We start from the raw sequence: 24307 nt of genomic DNA, 5'->3' as shown, positions 1-24307 counted from the left end.
TGAGCCACCGAAGCGCCCCGCCTAAGGCTGCAGTCTTAATGATATTAGCTGCCATTTATTAAGCATCTACCACTTACTGGCCCCTTCATTTGCATTTTCTTAATTAATTTCCCAGCCACTCTAGTGAGGCAGCAGTCATTGTGTCCATTTTGCAGGTGAGAAGACAAAGGTTCAGAATGATTGCATTATCAAGGCCACACTGCTAGCAAGTGTTGGGGGGGTCAGACTGAAAGCCAGATTTGTCTGCCTGTCTGATTAAAAAAAAAAAAAAAATAGCAGGCTGCATTTGCTCCTTTTCTTTAATCCTGAGAGAGAAGGAAGCTATTCCTCCTTGTATTCTGGTCATTGCTGCTTGGAAAAGGCTCCAATGTGGGGATGGGGATGGGATGGGGGAAGGGTAGGCAGTGCCCACCGCTGTGGCTGTCCTTCCCGCCTACTTCCGTCGTGTGGGAGAGGAAGTTAGGGCCTCTGTCTGGGACAGCAGCCTGTCACTGTGGCAGGGAAGGTGCCTCTCTGCTCCTTTCTGTGTCTCTGCCCATGGTGCCCTTCCTCTGAGTGAGACGCCAGGAGTCCAAGCAGGGCAGGATGCTGTCCCCGTTGGTGGCTCCACACCCCATGGAATGAAAGGAAACACAAGGGAGGAGCCGGAGGGGTGGGGTTGGACCGGCCTGAAGGCGTGAACCCAGAGGCAGCCCCTGAGCTGACCCCTGTTCTCGGCCACACTGCTCTGCTCTACCTGGAGTTTAGCACGTCCTGTCCCCCTCAGGGCTCACTTCACTGAGCAGGCTGATGCCCTGGAGACTCACTCCCAGAGTGTCATTTTCTGGACGACGTCATTGACTGAGGGCACTCAGGACTCTGAGGAAACTTGCGTGTGGCCCGGACCTCCACCTCCCTGTTTATCAGGCTGTGAGTGGTTCGTGTGGGGCCCTGCACACCCCAGTCTGAGACCTGACAGCCGGCTGGGGTGCGACCCTGGACATGCCCTTGAAGGAACCCTGTGTGCAGCTAAGATGAAGGTCCCCGTCCTATAGGTGCATCCGGGATCTCGAGCTGAAGATCTCCCCCCACCCCACTCTCAGGGCCACGCTGCCCCAGACTCAACTCATAGAAGGAAGAGTCTGGGTTCTGGAGTCTGTGTTCATGACCCACTTGCGTGAACTTGGGTCAGTTACTCACCCTCTCTGTGCCTGTTTCTTCATCCGAGACACGGAAATAATATCGAATCTCATGGGCTGTTGTGCAGATGAAGTGAAATGATAACGTGCACAGCGCTTCACACAGTGACTAGCATGGAATAATAGCTGTTCCATTTGTCATTCCCTCTTCTTTTCACATCAATCGTGGACATCATACACTTTCATCGGCGAATGTTTCAGTGTGTATCCCTACAGGATAAGGACTCTACAAAAACTAAGCAGAATGCTACTGCCACGCCTAGAAAGTGTTAGCAGTAATTCCCAAATAGCGTCCAAATCTACTCTTCAAATTTTCAATTGTCTCCTGAATGTCAAGGATCTTTAACAATTGGTTTCTTTGAATCAGGATGCACGTAAGTTCCCCACATTATAATTGGCCGATCCGGCTTTCGAGTTTCTTTTATCACATTTTCCACAAGCTGGATTTTGCTAATTGCATCCCTTCAATTTGCCTTTGAGGTACAGACACGAAGTAGGTATTTGTGCAAGTGAAATCTTGCTGCCCCCGCCCCTTTGCCCCCCATTTAGGAAAGAGCTCCTTTCTCCTTTGTGGAAAAGAAGTGTCCCCACTGTCCCCAGGGCCAGCCTGCTGTGGAAGGATGGGGGACACGGGGAGAGGGGCTTCCCCAGGCTTCCCAGCAGCGTGATGGTGGAGGTCAGCTGCTATTGGGATGCACCCACTCTTTGTTTTCATGAACAGGGGTGTCTTTTCATAAAGCAAAGCAATTTTCTGCCAAAGAGCAAGGACTGTTTTTCCTTCTTCCAGAGCAATAAGGGCCAGGATTTGTCTCCCTCTTGGCTTTCAAGAGCATGTTTTCTCAATTCTTTCCTGAAATTAAAGTAAAGGTCAAGAAGGCTGGTCTGAGACCTGCCCTCCCTCCTCTCAGGCTCCTGCTGGTGAGTCTGGCTAAGCGCGTACCTGCCCCCTGGGCTCTGTGACCCAGCCCTCAGGGCAAGCTCAACTTCCCAATTTGTGTCGTCTGGTGTTGGGGGTGGGGGCGGGAGGACTTGCAAAGGGAGGAAGAGAGAAAGAAGGGGAAAAAAAAAAAGACACAGTGCCAGCCTGTGGGCTCCCTTCTGAATTTAGATCTGAACAATTTCTAGAGGCTTCCTTCTCCACACTGTGTTCCCTCCCTCGGGGAGGGGGCCCCGGGCCCCACGCCCTCTGCCCTGCTTCCCACCTGCCAGTTTTCTGCTCGGCACGTGCGCGGCCCCAGTGAGCCGCCCCGGCCCTGGCGCAGCGTTGAGCTGCGAGGATTTTTAATCAAAAGGCAGGACACGCACGCACGCAGAGAACAGTACCACCACCACCCGCTTAGCATTACTGGAGTGTTCTCTCCCCACCCCCTCCCCACACTGAGTCACTCCCAGCTAACAGTTAATTAATTTGTGACACTTTGACAGTTTTTGAGGAGACATTTTTACGGAGCCTTCAAAATGCACAGGGATGGGACTGTCAGGCAGAAGCCCTTCCTGCATGCACTGGGTCTTTCCAGACCTTTGCCTGCCTCACCCTACCATAGACCTCGGGGCCCTGGGCCCAGCCCTGAGTGAACCTGGGAGAGGTCTCAAAGCCCTGATGTCCTCCTCTGTCCCAGCCTCTCAGGGCATTCCACACTCCCAGTGACCCCTGGGCAGACCCGGGGCACCTGGCCACCTTGGGAAGAAGAAGAAATGCAGAGTGGACATCCAGGATGAGAGCATGAGGGGTAGGGAGGCCCCAGTCGCGCTCAGCGCTGGTCTCTTTCTACTGTTGGAGAAGGTTCCCACGCGGGGGCCCCTTCCCACAGCTGAGGAGCTGTGTGTGCTCCAGCCTCTCCCCGGGGCCCCCCTACAGCTCCTTGGGTGAGCTGTGAATCTCAGCTACACGCAACGTGCTCCCTAGGGATGTCTTATGGCCTCTGGTTAGTGCTGTGTGAGAAGTGGCTCCGGTCACCTTGGCCTGCTGGGACTTCACCCCCACCGTGGGGTGCTAATGTAGACACTGCAAACCCCTGCCCCGCCTCCCGCCAGGCCTTCTGGGAGCCCAGAAGTCACCCCACCAGCTGTGTGCATCCCTTCCCACAGAATTCGCGTTATCTCCCCACCTCCCCACACACCTACACTTGCCTTTACACACGTGCATTCTCTTTTTCTTTCAATGGCTTGTAACCCTCTGTGCCCCAGTGACGGCACATCTGGAGGATTCCCTGAACGGACCCCAGCCAGCTGGGCAACCAATGCCAGCTGCCGCCGTGACCCAGACCCACAGGGCCAGGGAAGGAGTCTAGGGGAGGCTACTGGTACTCCTCGAGAAGGATCCAGGGGAGAAACAACCATCAGGGACTAGAAAAAACCGGCTCCTTCACACTGGGGTGAGGTACCGGATCCCACGGATGCCTCTCAAACATTTACCGAGTGCGCAGTATGGCTGCCACCATGCTGGAAAGTGAGAAGACCGTGAAGAGACAAGATGAGTGTGATCCTTACACTGGTGGAGCTCACAGGCTGGCAAGAACAGACATTAAACAAATAATTAGATAAGTGACTTAATTATATGGTGATGAGTGCCACCAAGGAACACGTGTGCTGTGAGCGTCGTACGCGAGAGGATGGCTCTGAGCTGGAGCCTCAGAGACGCTTCCCTGGAGAAGGGATTGTCCTGAAGGGGGAGGGGGAGGAGGGGGCCGGTTGGGACTCTGGGGTCTTGAGCCTCTGTGGAAGGACTGGGCCTGGTTAGGGGTTGGGACACTGAAAGCCGGGAGAGGGGAGCAGGTGGTACCTATGCTGCTGGTGGCTTTGTGGCCTTGGTGACGAGAAGTTGAGTGAGCACCAGAGGCCAGCTTCTCTTTGCTGTGAGGTAGGAGGCAACAGGCTGCCTGGCCAGGTTCAGCTCTAGGGAGCAGTGGGGAGGCTCCTGGGTGCTGCTGGGACTTCACTCCCACTGATGATTCTTAGGACTGTGCCCCCCGCCTGGCTCCTGTGAGGCAGTTCCAGACACAGCCAGAGAACAAGAATGAAGAGATTCATCCAAGCTGTTGCACACTTTCTAAGGAGACCTGGGCAATTTTTTCCACAGATGAACAGATCGAAGCCCTATTGCCGAGTGGCTGCTTGGCCCATGCTTTTGCTCCCTCACTGTCCCTGCAGAATTCTGGGTTGGACTAGGGAAGTTTCCAGATCTGGAGGGGGAACAGAGTGGGTGGTGTCAGTGTGTGGCCTACTCACCCTCTCAGGCCCCTGGAGGGCTGGTTTCCCAGATAATCTAGGTCACTTTGTCCAAACCTGGTCCCCTACAGCTGCCCCCAGGTCCTGAGCAGTGGAGGGAGTCCAGGAGGGAATAGGTACTCCGCCCCAGGCCTGAACCCTAGGAATTTATAGGTACAGGACCTTACCTGGGCCCAGGAGGGGAGGATGGGGCAAAACAATGGGCATTTCTTCCCTCGAGAATGACTCTTGGCAGCTGAGCCAGACCCAGCTCTCCCTTCAGATCTGGGCCTGCCTGGAGGTGACAGCATCCATCACTTTGCTGGCCCTCCCTCCTCATGCCTGGCCATGGAAGGCCAGGGCCCAGAAGGCTCTCCTTGGGGCTGCCTGGCCTAGGGCCCTGGGAATCCAAGGCCCTGCTTCCTCTGCCGCCTGCTGAGACTGCCCTCCTGGGCCCAGTAAGTGAGGGCATTAGTTAAAGACTGTTCTGGTTTCCCTTTGGAGTAGGAGGAGCTGCAGGAGGCCCAGGGGACGTGCCCACCCCCAAGTCTTGGTCTGGACCTTCCTGCAGAGGAGCAGGGGGTGGCTGGAACTGCATCTGGAGGAGGAGGAACCCCTTACCCACTCACTCCCAATTCCCCTCCAGTTCCAGTCGCTCAGGCAAGCTGCTTTTGAAATGCAAATGCAAAGTACCCCCCCCCTCACCCCTCCTTTTTCATTGAAATGCTTCAAGTTTCAGAAAAGGGGGAAAATGATGTGTTTAAGACAGCAGTGTCTCACCCGCCATCGAGCCTGATAAGGGATTGTTAAATTTTAATTAGACAATTTGACGCCTTCAAATGCCAAACTTTCTGGGGAGGCAGCGCCCTGGAACCGGGTTGCTTGAGTTTATTCTGCACCAAAGTTTTTCCTTAGGCCTCATTTCTGGGCCCAGAGCCCCCAGGTTTTGCTGGTGAAAGGACTCAATCTAGAGAGAGGACAGAACCCTCTCCTCTCTCCTCCCAGACCAATCAACTTGCCCCCAGGGTCCCGGGTTACCCCACCAGGCTGAGGACCAAGGGCAACTGTAAGCCCCCAAGTTTTTCCTCAGACAAAAGGTCAGTTTGGGGGGTCAGCCTTGAACTGTGGAATTTTAAAGCAGTTTTCTTCTTCCAAAACGTACTTGCGAGAAGCAGTTTGTATCTGCAGGCTGTGGAGCCTCCCTTCCGCAGCCTCCACTCTCTACTCTACTCCCCTGCCCCAGTGCAGCAGATGGTGGGAGTCCGTGGACTGCCAGGGGCAGACTCTTGGGCCAGCTCGGCCCCAGCTATCTGGGCGGTAACTACATTCCTCAACCAGACAGCTAGCTAATTTTCAAATGAAGGCACAAACAGACAGTGGTAACATATGTAAAGCCCAAAGGGTAAGTGGCGGAGGCCCCGGAGGCTGGAAATGACCGCTTCATGGTCCTCTTGCCCTGATAACCCCATACACCTCGATTCACTCCAGATATCTCGTTAGGAAGGTCTGCTGTATAGGCTCTGAAGACAGTAACCATCACAGCAGTCTGGGTGCTAAGGAGAACTGACCACCAGGGTGGGCGAATCTGAAGATCTTCCAGTAGACCGTTGCCCTTCTGAGCTGAGGCAGGGCAATGGGGGCTAGAGACAGATGTGGGTCAGGCGTGGCCCGAGGCCTGCGGGCCGCCCACACTGTGGACTCCCCCATGCTCCGGGCTCCCTCCTCTTTCCCACACACCAGGGCAGCTGAGAACAGAAAGCCTAGGAGGCCCCAGAGCACACGGGCGCCTCGTCTGCCAGCATCTGCTGGGGAGGGCAGGGAGCTGCGGTCGTCTCCCCTTGCCGCACAGGGAAGATGAGGGTGACTCTCTGGGGGAGTGGCAGCCTCTCCTTCTGCAGGTGTCTTTGTCAGCTCAGGCTGCCTTAGCAAAGTACCGAAGACTGGGGGGTTTAAACAGCAGAAATTAATTTCCTCATAGTTCTGGAGCCTGGGAATCTGAGATCAAGATGCCAGCTTGGGTTGGGTTCTGGTGAGAGCTCTCTTCCCGGCTTTACAGACGGCTGCCTTCTCGCTGAGTGTTCACACGGCATGAGGAGGGGCAGCCTGGGGTGTCTCTTCCGATAAGGACCCTGTCCTCATGGTATTTAGACCCCATCTCCAAACACCAAGGCCCCATCTGCAAATGCCATCACCTTGGGGGTTATGGCGTCCACATAGGCATCTGAGAGGCACACAACTCAGTCCGTAGCAGTAGGGTTAAGTCATCCATCCCTGCTCCAGGAGACAGGACTAAGTAGCTAAGTATTGACAGTGACCATGTATGTATTTGGTGCTCACTAAATGCTCCTTGATTGGGGACTGGTTTGGAGATCTTACACATGAGGCAGGAGCCTCCCAGAGGAGGATGGAAGCGGCGTATGGACGTTGGTGAGCGAGGTGATCATATTTTCATGACTCCAAATCGATATTCTTGTTCTGACAACAGAAAGTTTTAAACATAATGTGGAACTTATTTACCTGGAAAGTCTTACAAGAATAATTTTCCTGGGGTTATACCTTTAGCCATCCCCTTTTTATTATTTTATTTTGTTTTATTTATTTTTTTATTAAAATTTTTTTCTTGTTTATTTATTTTTGAGAGAGAGAGACAGAACACAAGTTGGGGAGGGGCAGACACACACACACACACACACACACACACACACACAGAATCCAAGGCAGGCTCCAGGCTGTGAGCTGTCAGGACAGAACCCAACATGGGGCTCACACTCACAAACTGTGAGATCATGACCTGAGCTGAAGTCCTATGTTCAACCGACTGAGCCACCCAGGCGCTCCTGTTTTATTTTTATTTTTATTTTATTTTATTTTATTTTATTTTATTTTATTTTATTTTATTTTTTTATTTTGAGAGAGAGAGAGAGCATGAATGGGGGAGAAGGGCAAAGAGAGAGAGAGAAAAAGAGAATCTTAAGCACATTCAGTGCAGAGCTAATGCATGGGGCTTGATCTTACAACCCCAGGATCATGACCTGAGCCGAAATTAAGAGTTGGACACTTGGGGCACCTGGATGGCTCAGTAGGTTAAGCACCTGACTTCACTCAGGTCATGATCTCACAGTGTGTGATTTCGAGCTCTGCATTGGGCTCCATGCTGACAGCTCGGAGCCTGGAACCTGCTTCAGATTCTGTGTCTCCCTGTCTCTCTGCCCCTCACCCGCCCACATTCTCTGTCTCTCTCTCTCTCTCTCAAAGATAAATAGATATTAAAAAAATTATATATATATATATATATATATATATATATATATATATATATATAAAAGAGTTGGACATTCAACCGATTAAGCCACCCAGGCATCCCCATCCCTTTTTTAAAGAAGAACAAGAAATTTGGACCACCCTGGAAAATCCTAGGTGCCAACTGATATTGAGCTTGGCATTTCCCACCTCCGGGAGCCACAGAGTGGGCACAGACCTCACCTGGCTTCTCTGGAACCAGGACCAGGCCAGAATACCTGGAGCCTCTTCTCCCCACAAAAGCAAAAACTCTGACTTGGATGGAGAGGCTTGAGCACAGGGCAAGGGCAGGCATTTGAGGTGCCCTCTGGGGGCCCCTGGAGTGAGAAAGACCACAGTCTAGCTCTTTGTGCCTTCCTCTGGGACACCACTTGAGCCCTGGGCAGAAGGAAAAGGAGAAGGGAAGGGATGAGGCTGGCGCTGCTGCAGGCAGGCTGCCTGGGGACTGACGGGTTTCCGCAGGCATCCTGAGAATGTGCCAGCAGAGAAATGCCAGGGGGACCCTGTATTTTAACCTTGCTAAGATGCACACCTCCCACCTTCACTTACACCCATTTTAATGTTTCTGAACTCAGCATGCATTTTGCAGTTGGCCCTGTCTTAGAGCTGTATTGGAGTTTGATGGTATTTTTTTTCTTTCCTAGTGGTACGTAAAACAATGGCGCATGTTACATTCAATTCTATCTTAGAGCCTAGGAAATATGGCAGTTGGAATCACGGGCGATAGCAGGTGGGCTGGGAGACCTGGATCTTCCAGGCCAGCTGCTATGTCATCCCAAGGCTTGCTCAGATTTGTCCTGCAACCGTGGCTCAGGAATACTTTGACTTTATTTTCCTTTACTCCCTTCCAAGGGTTGTTTGCTGCACCTTGGAACGCCTCTCCCTTCATCTAGACCCCCCACTTTGCAAGGAGGAGCCATAGGAGGCAGCACTGTGTAACAGCAGGAGCCCAGGGCATCCCCTGACCCTAATGGGCTGCATTTGGACAGTACGGTTGCTTCACCCCCAGGAGCTTCAGGCTCGTTGTCTGAGTGCTTGTTTTTTTTTTAATTCCTTTGGTTGGTTTGATTTATTTTTAATTATTGTTAATTTTTAATTTATTTGTTTTTAATTTACATCCAAGTTAGTTAGCATATAGTGCAGCAATGATTTCAGGAGTAGATTCCTTAATGCCCCTTACCCATTTAGCCCATCCCTCCTCCCACAACCCCTCCAGCAACCCTCAGTTTGTTCTCTATATTTAAGAGTCTCTTGTATTTTGTCCTCCTCCCTGTTTTCATATTATATTTGCTTCCCTTCCCTTGTGTTCATCTGTTTTGCATCTTAAATTTCTCATATGATTCAAGTCATATGATATTTGTCTTTCTCTGACTGACGAATTTCACTTAGCATAAGACCCTCCAGTTCCATCCACGTAGTTGCAAATGGCAAGATTTCATTCTTTTTGATTGTCAAATAATACTCCAGTGTGTGTGTGTGTGTGTGTGTGTGTGTGTGTGTGTGTGTGTATACACACACCATGTCTTCTTTATCCATTCATCCATCAATGGACATTTGGGCTCTTTCCATACTTTGGCTATTGTCTATAGTGCTGCTATAAACATGGGGGTGCACAAGCCCCTTAAAAACAGCATACCTGTATCCCTTGGATAAATACCTAGTAGTGCAATTGCTGGGTCATAAGGTAGTTCTATTTTCAATTTTTTGTGGAACCTCCATACTGTTTTCCAGAGAGGCTGTACCAGTTTGCATTCCCACCAGCAGTGCCAGAGAGATCCTCTTTCTCTACATCCCCGCCAACATCAGGGATGATGTTGCCTGAGTTGTTCATGTTAGCCATTCTGACAGGTTTGAGGTGGTATCTCATTGTGGTTTTGATTTGTATTTCCCTGATGATGGGAGCATTTTTTCATGTGTCGGTTGGCCATCTGGATGTTGTCTTTGGAGAAGTGTCTCTTCATGTCTTTTTGCCCATTTCTTCACTGGATTATTTGTTTTTTGGGTGTTGAGTTTGATAAATTCTTTATACATTTTGGATACTAACCCTTTATCTGATATGTCATTTGCAAATATCTTCTCCCACTCTGTTGGTTGCCTTTTAGTTTTGCCGATTATTTCCTTCACTGTGCAGAAGCTTTTTATTTTGATGATGTCCCAATAGTTCATTTTGCTTTTGTTTCCCTTGCCTCCAGAGATGTGTTGAATAAGTTGCTGTGGCCAAGGTCAAAGAGCTTTTTCTTGCTTTCTCCTTGAGGATTTTGATGGCTTCCTGTCTCACATTTAGGTCTTTCATCCATTTTGAGTCTACTTTTGTGAACGGTGTAAGAAAGTGGTCCAAGTTCATTCTTCTGCATGTCGTTGTCGAGTTTTCCCAGCACCACTTGCTGAAGACACTGTCTTTATTCCATCGGATATTCTTTCCAGCTTTTGTCAAAGATTAGTTGGCCATGTATTTGTGGGTCCATTATCGCGTTCTCTATCCTGTATCATTGATCTGAGTGTTTTTGTGCCAGTACCATACTGTTTGATGATTACAGCTTTGTAATATGTCTTGAAGTCCAGGATTGTGATGCCTCCAGCTTAGTTTTCTTTTTCAAGATTGCTTTGGCTATTTGGGGTCTTTTCTGGTTCCATACAATTTTAGGATTGTTTGTTCTAGCTCCGTGAAGAATGTTGGTGTTATTCTGATAGGGATTGCTCTTGGTTTGATTTTTAAAGCTCACATTCCTTGAGAGTTTACCTGTGCAGGCCACTTATGTATCATCGTACTTAATCCTCACAACAGTAATTGCTAATCCCCAATTTGCAGATGGGAAAACTGAGGCTCAGGAAAGCCACGTAATCTGGCCGACACCTTGGAGCAAATAAAGGTGGAGTTGGGATTTGAAACCAGGTGTTTTGGTCCTCAGCCCTATCTTCTACTAGTATCTCTCATGGTAGAGTGCGTCATCAAAAGGGCTAGATTTGCTGATGTCTGAATTTCTGCTCTGCTTGGTGTGGTGTGAGAGTGATTCAGACAGCCCCTGCTTGTGAGAGATGTCAGTCCCAGGCAGGAAGGGTGCTGAGGACACGGCAGGGATGGAACTGGCTCCGGGGGTTGGAAGAAAATCCTGCTCCAAGATATTAATAGGGTCTACAGGCATCTAGGCATTTTCCAGGCTTTCCCATTCTTTCTGTAATGCACTTGTTTCAGCAAAAAAACAAGATATAGAATAAATGCTTGATTAGAAAATTAAATGCATGAAGCCTTCCCAGCTGTAGGTGAAGGGACTCACTCCTGTCCTGCAGAGTAACCAGCACACAGAGGAATGAGTGCTCACCTCCGACCCTGCCCTGACTGGAAATGCTCACGTTTGCCATCTTACTTGTTCTCATGATTTTAAGTCCTGAATGAAAGTCTTCCCCCTCCAGGAAGCCCTCCAGGAGCACCCCAGCCAGGCCCATGTACGTATCCTCTGTGATTTCTGAGCATCCACTGCAGCGCCTGGTGGTAGAGTGGGCCCCAGCACCTGTGCACGACCAACTCACTCCCCCAACTACTGGGCCTGCTGACAACGGACAGTTCCAGCTGGGTCCGCCCTCTTAGCAGATGCTCACTTGAAGAGAGATATCTCTCTCCAGGTCACTCCTTCTCCCTGGGACAGTCCACGCCCTAGGACATTATGAGAGAGACAGCTCTGCAGGCTTCCTGAGGGCTCTCTGAGGTCACCTGAGACCTTTGATGTGACTGCAAGGCAGCCCAGCTTCTCCCCAGTCCAGCCCTGCCTCCTCCCTTCTCTGCAAGCCTCCATTCTGAGAACATTCCCCAGTAAATTTCCTGCACGCCAATGTCCTCCTCAGGGTCTTATTTCTTGGGATCCAACATGCAACACCCGTGGTCCTCTTGGGTTGCCTCTCTCTTTTGTCACTTGTTAATGTGGTGGCCTCTCTTTATAGCTACATCTCAAGGGTGGAGGGCTTTTCTTCCCGGCTGGACTCATAGAGCCTTTGATTGAGTTCAGCAACCCAACGTACGACCTGCAGATCCCAGAGAACAAGAGAGTATGCTCTTTTATTTGTTTATTCCACGAAGATGAGGCATGACCAAGATGTGGTGTAATGCTTAAGATGCTTACACTCCAGTGGGAGGTGTTGGGGGGGAACAGATACACAGAGAGGGTGTGTTCCAGAATAGAACTCAGGAATGATGCTGTGGAACCCCCAAGGGTAAGTGGTCCAGCAGAGAGCAGGAAGCGGGAAGATTCTGAGCTAGCCTTTCTTTGGAGGCCGTGTCAGGTCTGGGCAAGCAGCGGGAGGGGAAGGGAAGTTTTCCAAAGACTTTTCTCATTTGTCAAGGGGGGATAATAGCTGCAGGCCGCGGAGGTTGTTTTGAGGACAAAACTATCAAACAAAACTATCAAATCCTCTACAAGCATATGAAGCCACATCACAGGCTTCATACAGGATTGTACAGAAACAGAAGTCTGGTTGGGTCTAGAGAAGGGGTGGGGTGGGGTAGAAGGGAAGCCGTACAGTCTCCATCAGAGGCCACTGGCCCTACAGAGAGGGACCAGGGAAGTAAGAGGTGGGGCAGAGAGAACCTTCAGGAGCCCTGGGGGAAGTGAGTGGATCTCCACATCTCCAGGCCCCCGAAAGTGCTTGGCACATTGCTTTATGCCTGACAAGCTCAACAGACTCCCAATCTTGTGTGAAAACAAGAGGCAGGAGCAGCTGCCGTTCCTGATGGATACGTGCATATAGCTGTCCCGGGGTGTGCTCCAAATGGGAAGAGGGGCCGATGCCTTTGCAGAGGGCAGCGTCAGTGTGACACAGGGCCTCGGCGCCTCTGAGTTGGAAGATTTTTGCACTGGTGTCATGTCATGTCACCCTACATGGAATTAGGCATTTTGGCTTCCCCAGAGACTCCAGGCTGGTGTGGTGGTGCTGGGGCGGGGGGAGGGGTGGGAACATCATCCACACTCCTCTGCTGGGGGCCGGCAGAGCAAGTGTGTCAGATAAGGTTGAGGGGGTAGAGGGGGGCAGACCCTTCTCCAAAGTCCCTTCTGACCTGTTGTGGCTGGCGTGCCCTCCTCCCTGATCTGGACATGGTACCACACTCATCCCAAGTGGCATAAACTAGTAGACTTCAAATCCCTTTGGGTAGCCCAGCAACTGGATGTCGTGGTACCTTGGGCAGAGTGCTTTGAGGTACTGATAAGCTTGATTCCATCGTGTAAAACAGGAACACTTTTGTTAGCAGGAGAGTCAGCTATATTATATGTGCATTATGTTCTAATCTCAACCAAAACACAGGCTGTCAAGCTCGTCAATGCCTGATGCGTCTCGGGTCTGCCTCTCAGGCTCTCTGCTTCCTGCTCTCAGTGAGCAGCTCCTCAGCCTCCCTAAGCCCAAGGCAGAAATGCTGTTCCCTCTACCCCTTCTCTCTCTGCTTGTCCCGGCCCCTCTCCCATCCCACATCTATCCATTGGATACCGATGCACGGGTCAGCCACTGATTCTGAACACTTCTCTTCTCATCCCTGCCACCTTCATTCAGACAACCACCCTCCCTTCTCCAAATGACAGCCATAGCCTGGCCTCCTCCAAGGCCTCCCGATGCTGCAGCAGCCACTTTACTAAAACACCAGCCCGTGGTCCTTCCTCTGCACCCAACCCCTCAGGGGCTCCCAGTCTTATGAGACAGAATCTGGCCCATGACTGGCCCCCCGGTTTCATTTGCCCCTGCTTCACACCCTACGTTTTTAGCCAAACAGAACTGTTTGTTGTCTGGCACTGTGTTGTGTTCTCTCTAGCTGCAGGGTCTCCCAAACTGTTGCCTGGCTATTTCCTCCTTTGATCGCATCTCAGATGACACCTCCTTCAGGAAGTTCTCAGGCTCTCAGGGCAGGAATGCAGAAACTCCTCATCTCTTCCTCGGGTTCCTACAGCCTCCCAGCTGGTGTGCCGCCACCTGCTTGGCCACACACTTCCATCCTCTGAACAGCGGTTGGAACCTTCTCGCCGGAAGGCGCATCTGATCACGTGGTTCCCACTGCCCTTAGGCTCAAATGTAGCGTGACTTGGAAGGCCTTCTAGGATCTTGCTCTGGCCCCCTCCCCAGTTCAACTCACGGGCTTCAGCTGCCCCGAATGAATCTCTTCCAACCCTCCACCGGGTGTCTGCTGTCTCGCTCTGTCATTTGCTTATGCTGTTTCTTGTGTCTAGACACTTCCCTGGGCTCCCAGCTCTTCACCTAATGACTTAGCACTTCCTCTGGAAAGTCTTATTTCAATGCTTAAACTAGCTTTTGTGGCCCTCCTGCATTCCATTTCCTAGTGCCCACTGCTTATACATTTAAGTGCTTGATTCATGGGCTGTTGTTTCTTTTAGGATGTGAGCTCGGTAAGGGCGCCCGGGTGGCTCAGTCGGTTAAGCTTCTGACTTCGGCTCAGGTCATGATCTCACGGTTCTTGAGTTCGAGCCCTGTGTCGGGCTTTGTACTGACAGCCCGGAGCCTGGAGCAAGGGCTTTAGATTCTGTGTCTCCCTTTCTCTCTCTGCTGCTCCCCGACTCATGCTCTGACTCTCTCTCTCTCTCTCTCAAAAACAAACATTAAATTTTTTTTAATTTAGAATGTGAGCTGGAGAACCATGTATATTTTGTTCCAGCCCATATTTCTAGCACCACATAGAACAATGCTCAATAAATATTTATAGAATCAAGAAGGAATGAATGTGTATTCCTGTTCCTGCCCCTAGAAGCTGGAACTCCTCACTAACTTGTCTCCAGGAGGTGGTACATGGGATGTGTTTACTAAGTGTTTGTTGAATAAATAGATGAATGAATGATCAGCTCTTTTCAAGTTCATTTATTTTATTATACTTTTTTTAAAAAAATTATAATTGCTCATTTGTCTTGCCATCTGCAAGAACTTGCCAGCAGAAGAGTGGCAGCAGGCCCAGCGTTTTAAGAAAATCGTTAAAATACAGAACTGAAAATCCCGAGGCTGGAGAATTCTACTAACTGCCAGTGGTTGGCTGTAGCTTCGGAGCTTTCCGTGGGAGGCAGCACGCTCTGGGAGGTCCTCCTGCTCACCCGCCGTGTCCGTTTTTCCTGGCCAGAGCCTGGCCACCCAGTGGCCCCGTTGCCCCGATGGATCCACTGAACCTGTCCTGGTACGATGATGATCTGGAGAGCCAGAACTGGAGCCGGCCCTTCAACGGGTCCGAAGGAAGGACCGGAAAGCCTCACTACAACTACTACGCCACGCTTCTCACCTTGCTCATCTTCGTCATCGTCTTCGGCAACGTGCTGGTCTGCATGGCCGTGTCCCGCGAGAAGGCGCTGCAGACCACCACCAACTACCTGATCGTCAGCCTCGCCGTGGCCGACCTCCTGGTGGCCACGCTCGTCATGCCCTGGGTTGTCTACCTGGAGGTAGGTCTGCCCTCCCCTCCGCTGCAGGGGAGCCTGGAGTCCAGGCACTTCCCGACGAATTGCCTGGTGCCTTCTCAGCAGGCCTGGCCTCTCCCTCCACTCCGGGCTCAGTTTTTCCCTTTATGAAATGGGCTTAATGCCTCTTTCACAGTCCCAACTGCCCGTTGGAGAGTGCTTATTAAGGACCGAGTCCTCTATCCATGGCGTTTTCCCGTGTAGCCCTCAGGCCAGCCCTGCGAGGTCACCCCACGACTACCACCATCTCACAGGTGGTGAGCCAGGTGGTCAGAGAAATTCGGTGACTTGTCCGGCATCATGCAGCTGGCAGGTCCCAAGTGGAACTCGGCTTGGCCCCAGGTTGGTTGGTTAGATCATGCTGCAAATGGGAGTGATGGAGGAAGATCCTCAAGGAAGGGAGATGTTCATGCGTCCAGACCCGAAGCTTCCCATTCTTTCTTGTCACTTCGAAAGTGGGGCTGCTACTCCGTGTGCTCCTTATGCCTCCCCTCTTCCCAGTTCGGTCTAGCACCAATGTCTGGGACCTCCAGGCAGGGTCTGCTGTGGGCTGGGCCACAGCCCCCTGGCTCAGGAAGGACCACATGGTCACCCAGGGCTCGGCCCAGGATGGGGCCCAGCTCTGCACTTCTGAATAGAGAGTGGGCGGCCCCTGCCGTGGTCCAGGCACCTCGCCAGGCATTTCTCAGACACAGACTCAGCAAACAGTCATGCTAATCCTGGGAGTTGATACTTTTCTTCTCAGTTTACAGAAGAGGAAACAGAAGCTTTGAGAAGCTGTCTGTCCTCAGATCACACAGCAAGGGGAGTAATCAGGGAGCCACTTCCAACAGGCAGACGTAGGAGGGTCTAGGGGCTTGCGTCCTGGATCCTGCCCCTCTCTCGGCCTAGGATTCTGGGGTGGAGTCTGGGAACTGAGCAGCCAGTCAGGAAAGAGCCAACACTAAGGTCACTGCGATCATTGGGCACTTACCTTCCCATCCTGGGCAAGGTAGGGGGGATACACCTGTGCTATGGAGGCAAGTCCCTGGCTGGGAGGGTGGGCTTCCACCTTTAAAGGAAAACGTGACATTTTGTAGGCTTGAGCCGAGGTGACACCCAGAAGAGGGAGCTGAGGTGGGGGAGAGGAGGCTGGCCCAGCGTGGCCCCTCTCCTGGTCTCCGCACCCGGGGGCTCCCTGGGCTTCCTCATCATGCTCACAGGATCACACACCCCTGGTTTTCTGTAGCACAGCCCCAACAGGCTGGGACGTCCAAAATGAATGTTAAGGAAAAACCCCGAAGGAAACAAGCAAAATAACACGAAATCTACAGGTGCCACAGGCCAGGGGTCCACTTCCTCCACTACTCACACATCCGTGAGACTGTCCAAGCACGTCTTTTCTGAGGGGCCTCTCCCTGAGGAACCCTTCTCAATCCTAAGGCCTCTTCCCTTCCTGCTCCCTCTCAAAGGAGGGTCCCAGGCCTCAGACCATCAGGGGAGAATGAGGGGCGAGTGGCAGAGCAAAGAACCTCTCTGTGCCTCACTTTCTTTATCCATATAAAGGAGATAATCACAGTATCTACCTCGTGGCATTGCTTTAGAATCTAATGAGTTAGTTAATGTATGTAAAGGGCTCAGAATGGTACCGCACACTGTAATGAGCAAGATGTAGAAATCAGCTATGACAGTGGTGCTGAAGACGAACGTGACGGTGGTAGACATCCAGCCCCTGTCCTCATAGCGAGAGCCCTCCCCATGCCCAGGCAGCAAGGCGCCCTCTACCCATAGTGAAGCATGCTCTGCCCGCGGCTCCTCGCAAGGCTTCTGGGCTTCCAGATCTACAGCCTTTCCCCCGACACTCTAGGATAGAGCCACATCTATACACAGGCTGTACTGGGGGTTTCTGAGAATCTGTAAGTCCTGTGAACAGATATATTCAACATAACCAGTTCACCATTATTTTAAGGGGGAAGCGCAGTGGTTTGGGGGGCAGGGTGGAGAACGGTATCACGGAGGGTAGTGCTCTAACTTTCTCATTATTTCCCTTTAAAACAAGAGCTGGACAGTGAGCTCGACTTACAGGTTATTGTCCCAGCCATTTTTTGTCCTTAGAGACTGTCCCGAGGGGAGTCTCAGCCTATCCCAACATCCTGTCAGAGTGTTCTTGCAACCCATATGCTCTATCCTTTCTAAGAGATGCTCTTGTTGTCCAGAATTTTCCACCCTGTTCCCTTCCCAGCAATACTAGTGCCTCTCATAGCCTGCCGTGTCAGCACGTGTCTAGCATGCTAGATTGGATTGGATGTGCTTTACTCTTTTTAAAAAAAATTTTTTTTAATGTTTATTTATTTTTGAGAGAGACAGAGACAGAATGCAAGTGGGTTAGGGGCAGAGAAAGAGGGAGACACAGAAGCAGAAGCAGAAGCAGAAGCAGAAGCAGGCTCCAGGCTCTGAGCTGTCAGCACAGAGCTCCACACAGGGCTCGAACTCACGAGCTGTGAGATCATACCTGAGCTGAAGTCAGACGCCCAACCAACTGAGCCACCCACTCACCCCCCGTCAATGTACATGGCTGCCAAAAATTTCTCTCGAGTCTTTGAGTCAGCTGCCCCCAGGCCTGTGGAGGAAAGCCCTCCCTTCTTCTGTGCTCCAGACAGGCCTTTAGGGGTAGGGATTGAGAGCTCCCTAAAGGCAAGGACTATGCCAATACTGTTTACCACTGTACCCAGAGTCTAGGACAGAGTCTGGCCCATAGTAAGTTCCTCGTAAGTGTCTGTGGGAAAGATGGAAAGCAGGGGAGAGGGAAGGAGGGAGAGGAAGAGGGCCCTGGTAGCTCAGACCTGGATCCCTAGGGACATAGAAACAGCTCTGAAGTACTCGTCTGGGGGGGGCGGGCCTCAAGGTGGAGGGTGGACCAGGTGGGTCTGGGACCCTCCTAGCAGTGCCCTACAGGTAGACTCTTTATACCTGGAGCTCCTCACCCCCCAATCCAGACCTGACCTGCCATCTTGGGGAGTCCTGTGCTGTGATGTGGGCTCACGTGAGCCTAGAGAAGGCAGCTTCCTTCCTGTCTTCTGGGACCAGCTGCTGTTTCTTCACATCCAACATCAGTGGCTATAGCTCCTGTCACCGAGCTTAGGTGCCAGCATTTGGTGTCATGCCTGAGAGCAGAAAAAAGGGGCAGCACTGGGAATGAGCATGTTCCAATTAGCCTGACGACTGACAGTGCTATGACAGCAGGATGGGAACTGCCTTGCCCCAGGCCCTGGGAGGGGGGCTTTCCTGCTCCTTTTTCTCCTATTGGTAGAGGCCTAGGATGTGTCTCAAGGTCAGGGTCAGGGTGTTCCACACTTCCAAATTTCTGTGTGTGCCTGTGCGTTTAAGTGGGTGGTATGGATGTGCATGGGCGTACGGGAAAGTGAGTGTGTGTGCGTGTGTGTCTGTGTGTGTAAGGGGGAGAGGGGTGCAGGAGCGGGCCTCCTCAGTTCCATCATACAAGGATATATGGGTACAGCCGCCCCTCCGCACCCTCTTCTGGTGTTTCCAGAGCTTGAGCCCAGGTTTTCCGTCCTGAATTCTCCAGGTGCGACAAAGAGCAGAACTGTCTTCTTTGTCTCAGAGCCATGGTCCTCACTGTTGTCCTTAACAGACACTCGCTGGGCCCCGACTGGGCCACACACCATGCTGGTCCCGAAGGAGCTGCCTGGCTCCCCCAGAAACCTGGGATCAGGGCAGGATCAGAAGCTGAGCGGAATGGCCTTGGGCAAGTCACTGCCCATTTTTGAGGCTCAGTTTCTCCATTGGCAGAATGGGATGCAAGTAGATCACACGGATGTTTTACAGACGAAGGCTCAAAGTTGAGGCACTAGGTGTAAATTGGTCATCATTCTTCTAGTCCGGTTTTTGGCACAAAATGGCCCTATGTGTCTAGCAGGGGAGGGGAGCAGGGACAAGTGCCTCAGACAGCCAGGGGCACGGCTTCCCTTTGCTGCCCCACGTCTCTCCCGGGCCCCAACTGGAGACCTGCAAGACCCCCACAGCTGCCCTCTGGGCCTGTGGCCCAGTCTGCCCCAGGAGAGCCAAACTATGCGGCCTGAGCTCATCGTCCCTCTTCCGTCCCCCCTTATGGTGCTTTGTCCCCAGGTGGTGGGCGAGTGGAAATTCAGCAGGATTCACTGTGACATCTTTGTCACTCTGGACGTCATGATGTGCACAGCAAGCATCCTGAACCTATGTGCCATCAGCATCGACAGGTGAGCCCAGCCAAGGTGGGAGAGGGGACCCAAGCCATTGGCCTTTCGGGCTGAAGAGGCAGGCTGTGTGCCTGTGAGTCCATGTGTGTGTGCACATGTGTACGTGCACATGCATATAGGTGCACGTGCATCTGTCTGGGAGAGTCCAGACCACCTCATGCGAGGCCATCGTACAGATGGAGATGCTACCAAGGATACCCAGCAGAGACTGGTGAAGAGGAGAAAGTTCCCAATGTTGACGGCAGCCCTAGGTCTATCGCTTCCTACTTAAGTGACCTTGGGCAGAATGTGCACATTCTCAGAACCCTACCTTGTCTAGAAATCAAGGATGATGACCCCTGTCCAGGTGGGGCCACAGTGTCCGGTTGTGCATTTCCTGTCCAGCACAGGGCAGGCACACGGCCAAGGGGGTCCGGGTTGTGCTCACTTTGTTAAACTATACCCTCGGAGCCTTTCACTGATTTGCACACACAGGCCACGCGGGCTCCCCTGGCTGGGCTCCCCTGGCAGGATTCTTGGAAGGTGAAATGAGCTACTATATGAGAAGTGCTGGGTCAAGGAGGCGAATGATTTCCACCGTTATTATTTTCTGCTGAATGGGGCTGAATTCTTTCTCCGAGGAGCCTGGCTACCAATCCGTCAACAAACACTTCCACTTTGTATGAGCACAGCATGGGTGCAGTTTCAGAGGTGCAAAGACCCAGACCCTGGTCCCTCAAAAACCTTAAAATCCGAGTAGGGATACTGGAGTAATAGATATGGCCCAGGATTACATGATAGCCGGTCAGTCACTAAAGTATCACCAACTACCCTTGCTGTCTGAGCTGGGGCAGGAGAAAGGAGTGATTTAGGGTAGACAGGCAGCTTTCAGGGAATTTCAGACAACTGGAACTCCCCAAGGTGTGGGGTGTCTCTGGTGTGTGCCTGCTGTGGAATGAGTTCCTGGGCCTGTACCCCAGACTCAGGGTCCCCTGCCCCGTGACCTTGCAGGTACACAGCCGTGGCCATGCCCATGCTCTACAACACCCGCTACAGCTCCAAGCGCCGAGTCACTGTCATGATCGCCATCGTCTGGGTCCTGTCCTTTACCATCTCCTGCCCACTGCTCTTCGGACTCAACAACACAGGTGAGTCCTGTCTCTGTCTGCCTGGGGTTCCGCTGCCCCCCTTCGCTGCACGGGACCCCGAGAGAGCTGAGCCCCTGGTGCAGACTTAGGGGGATGACCTTTTTGACAGCCTAGGCTGAGACCAGGCTGGGTCTCCCCGGCCAAGCCTGACTCTCAGTTGTACCTGGATGGGCCGGAGAGGAACCATTATGCTTGAGGCATAATGGGGTTGCGTGAAGAGTGGGGGTAATGATTCAGGAGGATGTCTGGCCATTTTCAACTTTGTTTATTTAACCGAAACAGGCCAGACAGCCCCACCAACTGCATGTGTTTGCGTGTGTGTGTGCGCGTGCATATGCACACATGGGGGGGGGTGACTACGGGGTCCCATCCCCACCCCACGGTGATGCTGTTTGTGGTGATGAGGCTGCAGTCCAAGCTGGCCCAGCTATGCACAGACCTGAGTCCTTTGGAGCAAGAGAGGTAGAAATAATAGAAGCTAGCCCACTGCACCTGTCCTGTGTGTCTGACATAGAGGAAATAGGTGTTGGCCTGCCTGCCTGCCGGCGTGGGCAGAGAGCTTTCTCTCATCAGGCAGGCTCCAGTGAGGCAGGTGCACCTCTGGAGACCCTTACAGGGCAGGACACCAAGAATCCTTGCAAAGTACCTCTTGTAGGAATTCCAAGAAGTGGGGAATAGGCTTATTCCCTGAGCATATGCTCAGATCAATCTGGAAAGGCCCTGAGATAGAAGTCAGACATCTTCTAGACCAGGAAGGGAACTTGGAAACACATCAGAACACAGGGTTGAGCAAATAGGACCAAGTCACCTTGTCCCTAAAATTGAAAGGTGGTAGACCGCCCCCATGTATACAGCAAGGGTTAAAATAAGGGTTTACTCTTTGACAATAATTCTCTTCTGTTATTTTTTCCAAGCACACTGGCCCCACTCATGTGTTCACAGGCAATAAAACTAATAATGAAATAAGGAGGGAATGTTAATGGGAAAACTCAGAAATAGTCCATGAGAGCTTAGCTTTTTGCTCACAGTTGTGATTTGAAATCTCTGGTTTACGGTGCACGTTCATTTACATCTAGCATTTCCGGGTGGCCTTAGACACCTAGGCGTGCTCTCGGTGACCTCGCTGCTGGAGTCTGGCAGAGGAGGGAAAGGTCTCTTGTGGCGCTGTGGCGCTGTGGCCCTGTGGGATGCTGACGTCCCCTCTGGGCTCTCCTTCCCCCCCCAGACCAGAACGAGTGCATAATCGCCAACCCCGCGTTCGTGGTGTACTCCTCCATCGTCTCCTTCTACGTGCCCTTCATCGTCACCCTGCTGGTCTACATCAAGATCTACATCGTCCTCCGCAGGCGCCGCAAACGGGTCAACACGAAGCGCAGCAGCCGGGCTTTTAGGGCCAACCTGAAGGCCCCGCTCAAGGTCCCCAGATCCCCCACCCCCTCCAATGCCCACACCTCACCATTATCAAGGGAGCTTGCCCAGGCGCAGGTGGAGGCCCAGGGCAGTGCAGTGGGGCGGGGCTTAGGCTGGAGGGGGCTCCACGGACCTGGACCTGGGCAGGGCACAGTCTGAAGGCGTGGACCTCCGTGGGATGACCGAATCTCCAGGAGCCGGATGGAGGCAGGGCAGGTGGTGGACACCATCTGGGAGAAGTCTTTGCTTGGAGATCCTTGTCTGAATGCACCCTCTCCTCTCCTTCCTTTCCCATCACTTGTCCTTCTTTGCTGTGGCCCCTCTCTCTGCCTTTCCTCCCTCTGTGCTTCCCTCCCTCCCCTTTACCTTCCATGCTCCCTGTGCTCCCCTCTGTGTGCACCTCCTCCTTCCTCCCCGCTCTTTCCTCCTCCTCTCCTCCACCTTGCTTCCACTGCCTCCCCCTTATGTCTTGTGAATTCTCCCCTCTGCTCAGCCCTCCCTGTATGGGAAGACAGTATGTGGGCCTGGAAGGAACCAGGATCTTGGGGTTAGACACATCAGGTTCAAGGCCTGGCACTGCCACCTTTTTTGCTGAGTGACCTTGGGCAGGTTGCTTAACTTCTCTGAGCCTCGGTTTCCTCATCTGTTAAATGGGAATCATAATGCCAGCCTCTCAGCGTGGTCTTGAGGATTCAACGTGAGAGGGATATGAATATGTCTAGCATGTGCCAGACCCTTAACAGGTACCCCATTAAAGTCAGGGCCCGTTTGTCCCTCGTCCTGCCCACCTTTTCCCCTCACAGGACCAACTCCTCCTCTGCCCTTCTCTGAGCCCCGGTGCCCAGCCTGACCACCCCACGTCGGGTGTCTGTCCCCAGCCGCCTGCCCGTCATGACCAGTGTACTGGCTCACTCCACAGGGCACCTGCACTCACCCCGAGGATATGAAACTCTGCACCGTTATCATCAAGTCCAATGGGAGTTTCCCAGTGAACAGGAGGAGAGTGGTAAGTGCTCAGGTCAGGGACCAGAGCCAGGTCCTTCCGCCCCTAGGGAAACCCAGCTGCCGTGATTCTCAGAAACCCCACCGGCAGCGCACATCCCAGCCTCCCCCACTTTGCCTCTGAGGCCAGACTCACCATGCACACCTCACAAGCAGGCATGCAGCAAGACGGCTCGATTCTGCAAGGCACAGATAGGCACCCCTAGCGCAAGAAAATGGTTGGGAGAGAGGACTTGGCCGTAATAACATAATTCAAATAAGAAGAGTGGCTGTTACCATTCACTGAACACCCACCGTGTTCCTACTGTCTCATCAAATCCTCACAGCGACCCTGAGAGGTAAGTCTTATTGAGCTTATTGATTTTAACTTTATGGAAGAGGAAACAGAGGCTCAGAGAGGGTAGGTAACTCACCCGAGGCAAAACAGTGAGATAGCGCATATTTGAGCCCAAACTCACATGACTCCGAAGTCCACGCCTCTGCTGCTCTTCCCTCTTGCATGTGCTTCCTTACTACAGGCAGGTTCTGGGGCTGGAGGCTGGGCATGGAGGGGGTGAGTAGGGGAGCGAGCAGAGCAGCCTTGGGGCTGGTGGGGCAGTGCAGCCCGAAAGTAGAGCCTGGAGACGTGGAAGCACAGCAGACCCCAGGCTCTGCCCAGAGGAAGTAGCAGCAGGATCCCAGCAGCAGATGCCGCAGCCCCAGCTGGGCCAGGGAACCCACCCAGAGCCGCACATGAAGTTCAGGTCAGGTGTCCACAGGAAGCGGGGTCCCCACTGTTCACTTGCACGGCAAGGGTAGGACTCCCTTTATGAGATGGGTGCCAAACGGGCATTCAGGACTGGGATGGGGGCAGCAGCTGAGTTATATCACCACCTACCCCCCCACCCCCCACCACCGGGTGCAGAGCAAGGCTGCATTTGAGAAGTTCAAGCTGATACTCCACGGTCTGGGGAACCTGGGAGGCCATGAGTGGATGCCCACCAAGGCCGCCAGGTCAGCTTGGCAGGAAGGATTGGGGGGAGACCTGGGGTTAGCCCTTTGGCACGGGGATCAGTCTACAAGGAGAATGTGGTGGGGTGTCTCAGGTCTGCCTTGCGGCCCCTCGATTCAGCCCAGCAGGAAGAACAGGGGTACCCTCTATGCAGTTAGAACGTGAGCTCCTGCAGGCAGGCACTGAATGCCAAACCAGTAATGTATTCCCAGCAGCCAGCTCGGTGCCTGGAGCTCACTGGTACTCAGTAAGTGTTGCTCAGTCAGTAAGAGAGAAATGCTGGGGGTAATAAGCCCTCACAGATGGTTGTGGGGTTATTGAGGCTGCATAAGTATTGCTCGGGGCCAAGTGATGGGGATGACCCTGCAGGCAGGGACTGCCCTGCGGCCCAGACCGTCCCGACCTCCCCATGTTCGGCAGAGTGACC

The 24307-nt window shown here is 52.5% G+C and overlaps 1 protein-coding gene across 3 annotated transcripts in view; it reads left to right on the top strand.

Moving 5' to 3' along the window:
• DRD2 (dopamine receptor D2) overlaps positions 1–24307 on the top strand; it is a 64880-nt gene that overhangs the window by 37124 nt on the left and 3449 nt on the right. For 2 of the 3 annotated variants that reach the window (XM_042906038.1, XM_042906039.1), the window contains exons 2-6: positions 14785–15100; positions 19241–19350; positions 20341–20477; positions 21703–21893; positions 22807–22893. In XM_042906038.1, coding sequence (XP_042761972.1) covers positions 14816–15100; positions 19241–19350; positions 20341–20477; positions 21703–21893; positions 22807–22893 — 810 coding nt within the window. In that variant the 5' untranslated portion in view covers positions 14785–14815. The remainder of the gene's footprint in view (positions 1–14784; positions 15101–19240; positions 19351–20340; positions 20478–21702; positions 21894–22806; positions 22894–24307) is intronic. The other variant, XM_042906040.1, reaches the window with a different exon arrangement.

Source organism: Panthera leo, chromosome D1 (genome assembly GCF_018350215.1).
Source record: "Panthera leo isolate Ple1 chromosome D1, P.leo_Ple1_pat1.1, whole genome shotgun sequence".
Classification (NCBI taxonomy): domain Eukaryota; kingdom Metazoa; phylum Chordata; class Mammalia; order Carnivora; family Felidae; genus Panthera; species Panthera leo.
This window is presented reverse-complemented; position numbering and strand designations above follow the sequence as displayed.